Consider the following 12,614-nt stretch of genomic DNA (forward strand, 5'->3'; position numbering starts at 1 on the left):
TAATGCTAATTTTAATTGATTACATATTGATTATATATATATCTATTTGTAATTTTTGTTAAATGCTAAATATTAACATGCTAAGCATATTAATATTAAATATTTTGCATTTAAAAGTAAAATCGTGCAATTTTTGTGAAATGGATAAATATGCAAATTATATTTGCGCAATATATATTTATATTGATACAACAACTGTAAATCAAATACAGTTAAATATCGAACAGACTAGTAGAAATTAGTTTAAGTAACTGCTCTTTATGCAGTTTCTTTTTATATTGATTTATTTCTGACTTTACATCTAGTTTACATCCAATTTATATATATGTTTACATTTGTTTCTCACTACTGGTGCAATTTGAGAAACAATTCTAATTGGTAAGTATTGAAGTATCCATCTTCGGATATAGATTTCTGCTCAATGCTTTATTTTTGCAATTGAACGGCAATATTTATGCTTCACTTGTTATTAGCTTCGAAAAATGTAAATTTTAGGCACTCGTGTATAAGTATGATTTTATTAGAAGAATTTTACAATCTGTTATTTTATTATTTTATTAAATAAATAACTTTTCGAATGCAGTCCCTTGCGAGAAAAATGTTATGTATCAAATCAGTAAAAAAACATTTTGATTTTGAAAGTTGAAAGAAATGGAATTGTTTTTAGTCCTTGCTTTAAAATTCTCGTGTATTTTCGAAATAAACTACATCTTTCAAGACGTTAATAAAGGGACCGATCACGCGCGTCATTAAATTGAAAAGTACTGTAAGAATTAAATCTCGATAATTATTTCTTTTGATTATTTTTGTGTTAAATTTGTTGATTAATTGAGAACCTTGGTCGCAGAATCAAAAAGGTCAACGGCTTTTTTTTAACACAACTTTGTATCAGTTGGTTTTTTCTTTTTGTGGACTAATTAGTATCGCAAATATACCGGATGTTTCGGCTTCTTCTTGTTTTTTTTCAATTTTTTTTCATTTTTAGAACATTGCTCTTCCATTTTATAAATTTTCGATCTCAATCGATTATATAACATCATTAACAAGGCATTACATCATTACATACGCGCTTATGTAACGGGATATAAAGTGCACGCATAAACATTACGCATCGTTTTTTCGCATATTAGATTTTTATTATATCAGAGGACTTAGTATCAATATAATGTGGAAAACGAGCGTAAAATTCTTTTATTCGGATCGAATCACTTACTTCACGAAAGTCTGTGTATTTCCCCAAAATATTTTTAGGAAAAAAGTAAATAATAGAATTATATATTTCTTTTAACTAATTTTACGTGAGAACCTTAATAATAAATAAAAATTTTAATTTGATACTTAAATATATATCAAAGAATTCAACTGCTTACAAAGAATAGCATCAAATTACAAAATTATTCAGACAAAAGTCGATGAAATAGTCTAATCTAAGGAAGTCACGTGGAAGAATACACTGAAAAATTTTTTATTAACTTGATTAAACTTTTCAATTAAATTACTATTTTGTTAATTGAACATATATAAGTGTTTAAGTCAAATATACGTTTTGTTAGATTTAATATGTTATATTTAATTTAAATATTTTTATATATGTTTAATTAACAAAATAATATTTAAAAGGTTAGTCAAATTAACAAATCTTTTTTACGCGCGAATTTTACGACTTGCAATTACATTATCATTAACAAATCGCATAAAATAGTAAAAAAAAATATTTGTTCTTGCGCGGGAAACACGTGGGTATCTCGTCTCTCACAGTCTTATTATCTTGTCGGCGTATTAACAACATAAATACAATGACGTCGGTACCAATGTAACCCGTATACAGTGGTCATTGTCGAGGACGTCTTGTGTATCTTGCATAATGTATGTCCCGCACTTTGCACACAAGTACAATCGCTTCGTCGAGCACACAAGCATAACGCCGCGAAATTCATATTTAATCTTATTATTTTGATTTTTCGTCCGCGTTTTAATTCACATTGTAAACGCGCGCCTAATAACTATAAATCTTCGTAATCTGTCATATAATAACGCAATTAACAATCCTCGCCTAATTTGACATCTACGTAACTCAACGTGACGTTACTCACACGATTTCCGTCGTCGTTTGACATAGCAAACATTCCGAAATAATAAAGGAAATGAATAATGTATAATGATTAATATATAAATAAGATGTTATTTTCTTCATTTTTCGCATTATATTATTCATGAGATTAGAATTTATTTTTGAATGATATTCAAAACACTTTGTTTGCGTTAAATGACGATGGAAGCACGTGCGAATAACATCATTTTTGTGCTAATAATTAGCGCTGTAATTATATACGTAAATGTCAAATTACGTGAAGATTATTTTGAATATGTATAATTATGTTATTTTTTAAAATTTTAAAATCTTCATATACAATCAGTTCCCAGAGATAAGATTGTACAAATAGACAAGTTTAATGTAATCATATATACATATATATATTTTCGCCATACAAATCATAATGGCATCTTTTTACGTAATTATAAATTGCAAACGACATCATTGCGTGAGAGATTGTTGTTTTCTTCGATTTAATGCTTTGAATTGAATCATTTGACTTTGACGATTCTGCGTCAAATGGAAAATGATATATGCGAATAATTAAAAAAATTGCGAAGCGATAAAGCAATTTTACCTTCGCCATATTACATCAAGATATTCGTAGAAGATTCGTGATATAATGTCCGCATTTTCTTCGCGAACTTTCGCGATCTTTTTGCCTCGTCTCTATCATAAATCGGTATACTAATGATTTCACTAGACGCTTGACTGACTTTCACTGAAAGTTTGCATGAATTCGAAGAACTTTTCAGTTCGTTCAATTTATCTGCGAGATAAACTTTGCAACACTTATTTGAAAGTTGGTTTGACATTTAGTAACACAAGCGATATTCGTAAATATATTGCCAAATATATATATAACATAAATATCTCAATGATAATAAGGTAACTGATAATAAATTAGATATATTATTTAAATAAGTATATTAAAAAAAAATTTGTTAACTTGACTAAACTTTTCAATCATGTAAATATCATTTTATTAATTGAACATATAAACATTTAAATTAAATATAGTATATTAAGTCTAACAAAATGTATATTTGATTTAAATACTAATATATGTTCAATTAACAAAATAGTAATTTAGTTGAAAGGTTTAGTCAAGTTAACAAATTTTTTTTCAGTATATCGAATGAATTGTTGCCGCCAACAATTAGAACCATTGTGTGATTAAAAGTAATTTTTTTCGAATATCTGTCTTAATTCAGAAACTATACTGAGAGAATTTTCTCTTAAGAATTTATCTTAAAAATCATGATAATTGTGGGATATGGTAATGGAAGAATTTTATAAGAAGAGTTTCTCTGATTAATATTATCACAATAAAAAATTTTACTATAGTACATAGTAAAATTACATATAGTACATAGTAAAATTAATCGAACATATTTTATATTTTATTGTGGTAGATAATATTTTTATTGTAAATATTAATCAGAAAAACTTACAAAATTCTTCTAATATTTTGTCCCACAATTACCATGATTTTCGGGGTAAATTATAAGAGAAAATTAAAATTATCTCTGTGTATGTATTTGTCAACAAATCGAATCATCAAATTTCTTTTCTTTTCTTCTGCACATGCATGCGAATTCGCAATCCGAGTATATACCTGATACTTGTTACAGCACACGTGAATTACGATGACGTAACAATACTCGATCAAATTATAATGTATACTTATACTATACGTAATCGCGCGGTCATAAGCATCTCGCATTACGAGAAATTTCTAAGAACCCTTCATTACACGAGATTACATCTATAAGACGATAGTTCTCTCGATGTCTCTTTGCAATTAAAGCCCATCTTAAATAAATTGTGCGCAGGGATTATTTAGCAACTGGTTACGCGAAAGACGTTTAAAAGCAATTACGCGCGACTTTATATGACTTATCTTATCCGACTACGTAGATATTTGCCCTGTTATTATATCATAGTTACATAAAACGATAGATACAAACATGATTCATCGAATCGCACTACCTTCGATAAAGATTTCTATGCAAATGTTTCCGATCTTCTTTCGCACGAGTGCTTATTCCTTCGATCGATGGAAACATTTTTACAAGAATCAATGAGATTATTATAACGCTTGACGATCATGCATCTGTATGCACAGAGAGAATTTTCTATTAGAAATTACTCTAAAAATCATAGTAATCTTGGAACAATATGTTATTGGAAAAGTTTTTCTGATTAATATTTACTGCAATAAAAGATATTAATATCTACTACAATAAAATATAAAATATTCGATTAATTTTACTATGTACACACACAGGAAAAAATATATTGAATTTGAATAAGTATTTATTTCAATACTGCTAAATAAATCATTTATTTCAAACTAATAATATTGATTTGATGTGAAAAATATCTATTTGATATAAGTAAATCCTTTTCAAAACAAATATTTATTTGTTTTAAATAAATGATTTATTAGGCAATATTGAAATAAATATTTATTAATTTTTTTCGGTGCAGTAAAATCCAACGAAAATTTACTATGTGCATATTAATATTTTTTATTGTAGTAAATATTAATCAACATACAGAAACTATTATAAAATCCTTCCAATACTACACTGATTATCATGATTTTCAGGGTAAATTCTCTCCGTATGTTTTGTATGAGATAAAACTTCTAATCGTTAACTTTATGCAACGCAACACTTCGATAACAATTGAATTAATTTTGGCATCAAATGCATCAATTTTTTGTCATTATCCTGTTATTATTCAATTATTTTCTCGCGAGTTACGCCTCAATTAATAGATGTAAACAATAATAGTATTAAAACATTATTTTTTATCGCTATCATATATAATCGCATTTATGTAATTCACCGTGTTAATTAATGATGATTATTGAATAATCAAATCATCCTCCGACATATATTTTGCTATTGTGTCATTTTATTCAATCTGTTTCGTACGTAATCTCTTAATCTTGACTCAATACTGTACAAGGTAGAAAAAGAGGCATTACTAAACGCATTTTTAAATCTTTTTTCGGAATAAAGCAAGATGAAGATTGGATGTTTCGACGAAACGATGCATTTAATAATGAATGAGTGCATCGCGAATGTCGTGACATGCATATTAATAATGGGTCTTTAATAAACTTATGATGATTATGTTTACTGCCGTAATAATATGACGGTGTGACGATTCTTCTTGTGCAGTTTCAAAGATATGATGTATCAACAGCAGGAAGTTAAAATTGTACGTCACATTGATTATTTGGTCGTCATCGTCGTAATGCTACATTTAAGAAAAAAATATCGTAAGATGTATTTCAAATATATTTTTTCAAGCTTTCTTATATCAGTTATTATATCGTGTCATTGTCGCATTAATATACGATCTAACGCGTTCATAATTAATCATCGTTCTCATCTATTTCATATACATGAAAATTATAAAAAGTATCAAGAAATGTAGATATTACGACATCGAAAGTGCGAATTAACTGCTGCAAATTATAGCCTAATTATTGAAGAATATGAATTAACATAACAATCTAATATATATCACAATTATGATAGAATACGTGTTGCCGTAATGGAACGTGTTTATTTCAGTTAAACATCATATTAAAAAATGTAAAATGCATTAGGCATTACATGATGAATGGATCATTAAAGTAAAAGATAAAAAAAATGATAATTGGAAATTATAGAATATTAATTAAAAGATCTTAAGATATATTCATGTCTGGCGAACTATAACAATTCAGAATCGTATAATTAAATATTGTTTTTACGTTGATATTGTGAAATCGATGTTTTCGAAACATGTACACAGATAGAATTTTTTCTTACAATTAGTATATTTACCCTAAAAATTATGATAATCATGGGACAATATGATATTGGAAGAATTTTATTATAGAGTTTCTCTGATTAATATTTACATTACGATAAAAAATATTAATATCCACAATAAGATATAAAATATATTCGATTACTTTTATTATGTGCATATTAATATTTTTTCTAGTAGTAAATATTAATGAGAGAAACTCTTATAAAATTCGTCCAATACCATATTATCCCACGATTACCATGATTTCCAGGGTAAATTCTAAGAGAAAATTCTCTTCGTGTACACATAGATAACGTGAATTTTTTCTCAATCAGCCGGAAATACTCGAAATTCTTGTCGACAAAGTGTAATCAGAAACGGAAGTAGCTTGCGGTTTTCGTGATTTGCATAAAAGTCATTTGTCACGGAGATTGTTGCTTGTTGCTTCCCGTGTTAAACGAATCCTTGAATCCGTATTTCCTGGTCGAGATGACTTTCGTTTGTTCACATCATCGCCGAGATCAATGAGCCGAGACCTTCAAACAGAACATTGATTCGCGGAGGCTCGAATCTCCCTCTAACTATCTCTAAAAGTGTCAAATAAAATCATTGCATATCGCGATTGCGATATGTAACGATTTTATTTGAGATTTACTTGTGTTGAGAAGTTCAATCGGATTTATAAAAATTAAAAGGGTCGCAAAAAATTACTTCAAATTAATGAGAGACTTATCGTATTTTCGTGCACCGTCTTTTAATTACATGTGTCATCAAATACGATTATTATACACAGAGAGAATTTTCTCTTAGAATTTATGAAAATCATGGAAGAATTTTGTAAGAGTGTCTTTGATTAATATTTATTACAATAAAATAAAAAATATTAACACGTTTTTTACACAAAAAAACACATTTTTTATGGTGGTAAATATTAATCAAAAAAACTCATCACTTTTTTGCATGTCTTTATACGGAGAGAATTTTCTCTTAGAATTTACCCTGAAAATCATGGTAATTATGGGATAATATATTTGTTTTTTTTGGAAGTGCAGTATAAAATTAATCGAATATATTTTATATCTACACGAAGAGAATTTTTTTTTAGAATTTACCCTGAAAATCATGATAATTATGGGATAATATATTTGTTTTTTTTTGGAAGTGCAGTATAAAATTAATCGAATATATTTTATATCTACACGAAGAGAATTTTTTCTTAGAATTTACCCTGAAAATCATGATAATTATGGGATGTAATATATTTGTTTTTTTTTTTGGAAGAATTTTATAAAAGTTTCTCTGATAATATTTACAAGGAATAAAAAATAATATATGCAGTAAAATTAATCGAATATATTTTATATCATGTGGTTAATATTAATATTTTTTATTATGGTAAAAAAATATTAAGAAACTCTTATAAAATTCTTTCAATACCATATTGTCCCACGATTACCATGATTTTCAGAGTAAATTATAAAAGAAAATGATTTCTATGTATAGTATTGTAGATACTTGTCAAACACTGATTTATATCGCCGCGCGACGACACATTGCAATTTAGTGTCTACGACAAACTAATATATGCAAATTAAAACATTAATCATGTCATAGAAGATGAAAATTAATCTGGCGGATCGATCTATGCTTTCGAACCTATGTATATATTATGGTAAACACAAATTAGAATCGCTATCAATGTGCAATACTGTCGATTATAAAAAATTGTGATGCATAAATTTGGAGACAATAACTGCGAAAAAATGATCATAAATCAGTTGCTAGTAGAACGTTTTTCTCTTTTTTTCTTTCTTGTAATTACTTATAAATAGAACACGGGTTGAGTGAAAAATATGCATTTTTTAATAATATATATATTTTAATTTTATCTTTCGCACACTGAAAAAAATTATTGGATTCAGATAAATATTTATTTTAATACCGCCTAATAAATCATTTATTTGAAACAAATAAATATTTATCAGTTTTGAAAAGAATTTTCTTATATGAAATAAATATTTTTGACATCAAATCAATATTATTAGTTTCAAATAAATAATTTATTAAGCGATATTGAAATAAATATTTATCCGAATCCAATAATTTTTTTTTCAGTGCAGGAACAATAATAATAACAACTCTTAAGCTCTGCGCACAATAGAGGAATAAATATTAAATATTAGAAATATGAATCATTCTAAAATAATCGAAAAAACTCAAATATATACAAATACAAATGTGGATATAAAAGATTCTTAGTCCTTACTATCAGAGAATTTGTATTTTTCTATCAGAGTCTTTTCAATTTTATTATTTTAAACTAATTTTTATTATTCTTAATATTTTCTCTGTTGTGCGCAGGATTTTACACGCTCAATATATACATATCACAATAATATATTTTTTTATATAAATTTGATAATTTAATTTAATAATAAAATAATTTATTGTTAATGAGATCGCAGCATTGTATTTCCGTTTCGTCTATTTCCACATGTGAGCTCTCGTAAGGAGACTCATGTAAGAGGGATTTCAGGTCAGTCGAGTAAGAGAAAGAGAGAAAAGAAAAAGAGAGATATCTCCTTGGATCGGAAATTGATTTCGAAGGCCTCGACAATCGTATAATTCCCGCCGGTGATCTCGAAAGAAATTTCAATCTTAAAGGCGCATCAAGGAAATTTGCGCAAAAAGAACGATAGGCGCCAATTAAATAAATAAGTTCTGAGCCATGAATTGTTCAAGATAAACATTGACATGTTAAATTAGCTAACACACGTTCAATTAGATCGAATCGATCGCACAAGTTGTTCGCGATTCTTCGAGCATAAATAAAGGACGTTCTTTCGAACAGTAATAATAGTTTAGGCTCATATGGTAAATGTGAATTATGCATTTTAATGCATTAATTAAATTAAGATTCTACCTAAATTTATCTTTCGCAAGTTTCTCTTTGTAAATCTAAGAAATGACAATTTACAAATGGAAGGACATATGTATATTGTTTCTTCTTTTTTTGGTGGTATGTTAATTTGAAAATAAGTAATTTTATTGACATAAAATTCGGACAAGAATTGGATTGTATTAGCTAAAATACAAGTGTAAAAAATATGTAATATATTACACAAAAATATGTAAAATTACATAAATAATAAGTGTAAAATTACACGATAAATAATAGAAATGTTTATTTTTTCATTATTTATCATGTAATTTTACATTTATTATTTATTAAGCTTAAACAACTTGACTACGACGTAACTAGCAATTTTATTTGATTATTTCACGACGTTTCGACCATTTGGTTGTGGTCCTTTTCAAGTGAAATTTCTACAACATAATGTTACACAATATTTATTATTTATTATTTATGTAGTTTTATATATTTTTAATGTAATTTTACATATTTTTTTTACAGTGTATATCGAGCTTTCGCGAGAGAGACTGAAAGAAGGCGAATTGAAATGCAAAGATGACGTTTTCGCAGTCATTGTCGCGGATCAGGGACGATCGTCGCTAATCGCCCTTATTGTTGGATATGTAACATTGACTTTTTATAGTCAGCGTAGAACTTTGCAATCGTTAAGGAGGACATACCTCCTGCCGCGAATGGATGTAGATCGTTTTGCCGTACTTAAACTTGCATTGATATGTGTATGTATACACAGTGAGCCGATCATAATCGCATTTACTGAATGTCTTCAGGTGACAGTGAGATTGCAAAAATATAATGAGCTTTCGAAAAAAGAGAGCTCAAAGCCGAAGGCGTCGTTGCACTTCAATGCAACTCTGTTTCCTTGCGAGGTGCTGATAAGGATGATACTATAATGAATTCAAAAACTATCCTCTCTTTTTTTCTCTATTTTTTATTTTATTTTATTTTATATTTATAATTTTTTCTACTATTTTATTTTAAGATATGTTTTTATTTATATTACACACATTGGAAAGAGTTCTTTTTTTTATCTGAAAATTAGCAAATCTTGCTTCTGGTATAATATCAGCTTTATCTCTTGCATTTTTTTCATTTTATTTTGACTACATGACTATTGTTACACATTTCGCCAATAATAACTTACGATGATATCATCTTTATAAAACGCATCTCTTTTTTTATTAATAATATTAGCTTGTTTCCTTATGCATTTTCTTTATTTTATTTTGACGACATGACTACACTGGTACACATTTCGCCAACAATAACTTACGATGACATCATCCTTATAAAACGCATCTCCTTTTTTATTAATAATATTAGCTTGTTTCCTTATGCATTTTCTTTATTTTATTTTGACGACATGACTACACTGGTACACATTTCGCCAACAATAATTCACGATGATATCATTCTTATAAAACGCATCTCTTTTTTATTATTGTTATAAATTATAATTATCGTCGGAACTACGATGAAGTGATTATAAACATTTGTAGCAATGCATAAGGAAAATATGGATGAGAATGACGCTATCTTTATTAGTCCATTTTTCTTAAGAAAAAAATGGACCGAGCTAAACTCGCGTCATTTAGAATTTCTCAGCATTCTTCTCTCGAGCCTTTCGCATTGAACTACCTTGACGTAGGTCAGGGATGTGCAGGATTATCGAGATCTCGATTACAAACAAATACCTACGTTTTGTTCACATTGTTATTAACTGTCGTGCGCTTTTTATCATGAAAGCGCACGGACTTGCAATTACTTTAGAGGTCGTACCTTTTGTCATGAATGGCTAACATAGCACATTGTACCCGGTAAAACGTGCTCGGTTCAGCTACGGGAAGAAGTCATTATTATGCATGAGAAGGTACAATTCAATGTATCACGGTGGTCAACTCATCTTTTTCGAGAAAAACAAAAAATTCTTTTACTCATTCGCGTGAAGATCAATCCGAATATTCGTTCTATTCAAGAGTTGTCCCTTTTCTTTCTTTTCCTCCACGTAATCCCACATTATTTCTCCCTATCTCATTATATAAAAATTAGATCTTTATTATACATAGAGAGAATTTTCTCCTAGAATTTGCCTTGAAAATCATTATAATTGTGGGACAACATGGTATTGGAAGAATTTTATAAGAGTTTCTCTGATTATTTATTATTTACCATCATAAAAAATATTAATATCTACCACAACAAGATATAAAATATGTTTGATTAATTTTACTATGTATATATTGATATTTTTTATTGTGCTAAAAATATTTATCAGAGAAACTCGTATAAAATTTTTCTAATACCATGATTTTCAGTAAATTCTAAGAGAAAATTCTTTTCATAAAAATATATACACATGTATATAAATTGTATATATTGTATATGTATAATGTATACATGTATGTAATTATAATAGTTATACTAATTAAATATATATTTATAGCAATAATAATTATATATAATATATAATATATAATATATAATAATTATATATAATATATGATAATTATATATAAATAATTTTTGCTTGACATTGGAAGAAGAAAGATTCAGCTGAACTAGTGTAGCCAGTTCAGCTGAAAAGAACAGACCTTTTATATATATTATATATATATATATATATTATGAAGAGAAATTCTCTTGGAATTTATTCTGAAAATCATGATAATCGTGGGACAAAGTGGTACTGGAAGAATTTTATAAGTTTCTCTGTAATTAATATTTCGTACAATAAAAAATATTAATGCATTCATAGTAAAATTCATCGAACATATTTTATATCTTGTGGTAGACATTAATATTTTTTATTGTAGTAAATATATCAATCAGAGAATAAAATTCTTCCAATACGATATTGTCCTATATAATTACCATATATAAATATATAACTATTATAATTATCATATGTGTAAAATAAAATTACTATTGAATTCAAGTGATTTAAGAATATTCGTCGAAAAATCTCTGTTCGTTAATCTAGAAGATACCTCGGCAAAGAGACCTCGGAAGAGACGGCGTTTGGAAGGGCATTTTGCAAACGGAACGTTTCGAGAGCCCCCGGCTCTGCCTTTGCTGCGTCGCTATAAATGTGAAGTCGCGGACGAAAATGTTCTCAGTGTCGAGCGTGAAAAAAGCCGCGACGCTGCGTTGAGGCAATTGTGTCTTCCCGATTTATCGCGACACAATAGGACAAACACGTGCTCGTGATACACTTACGTATTCTCCGATACCGCGAAGAGAACCACGACGAGGGACATCGCGAAAATTCGCGATCCGGAAACGAATGCGAGACTATATAAAAGTATATTCCATCACGAGACTTTCGGTGTTCTTTTATTCTCTTTTTCTCTCTTATTTCTTGTCTTTTACGAGTGATTGATGATTTTGATCCGTGATTGTTGAACAGAATCGTTTTCACCTTTTTTAGCTTCTTAATTAATGGTCCATGACTGTTGAAACGTTCGCGATTATCGCAAATAAGTGAATATACGTTGGTGATCGATTTATTAACTGGAAGAGGGATGTGAATCTCTATCGCGCATCAATAAGAGAGGCGCGAGAATTGTTTAAGATATTAGAAGAGGAATATTCTTGCCACACGTTGTTGATCCAGCCAGAGGACGCAGCTATTAATTGCAAGGCATTTACATTCTACATATTTATCTTGATTATTGATCGTATTTGAATTACTTACTTTTTAAGTATTACACACATATGTATTTTCATTAAATTAGATTGAATTAATTAGACGGATACTTAAAAAATTGTTTT

The 12,614-nt window shown here is 28.2% G+C and overlaps 1 protein-coding gene across 5 annotated transcripts in view; it reads left to right on the forward strand.

Moving 5' to 3' along the window:
- LOC114944268 (trehalose transporter 1-like protein) overlaps positions 1-12,614 on the forward strand; it is a 24,716-nt gene continuing 12,102 nt past the window's right edge. Inside the window, exons 1-2 of one of the 5 annotated variants that reach the window (XM_029320105.2) lie at positions 9,072-12,144; positions 12,271-12,483. Coding sequence is in view for 1 of the 5 variants with exons in the window: in XM_029320102.2 (XP_029175935.2) it covers positions 326-378 (53 nt within the window). In the remaining 4 variants the exon portion in view is untranslated. Of the gene's footprint in view, positions 379-4,474; positions 5,391-9,071; positions 12,484-12,614 lie in introns of those variants that run through there. The other 4 variants (XM_029320102.2, XM_029320106.2, XM_029320103.2 and 1 more) reach the window with 4 other exon arrangements.

This window comes from Nylanderia fulva, unplaced genomic scaffold, assembly GCF_048542155.1.
Source record: "Nylanderia fulva isolate GAGA-0341 unplaced genomic scaffold, ASM4854215v1 Scaffold17, whole genome shotgun sequence".
Taxonomy (NCBI): domain Eukaryota; kingdom Metazoa; phylum Arthropoda; class Insecta; order Hymenoptera; family Formicidae; genus Nylanderia; species Nylanderia fulva.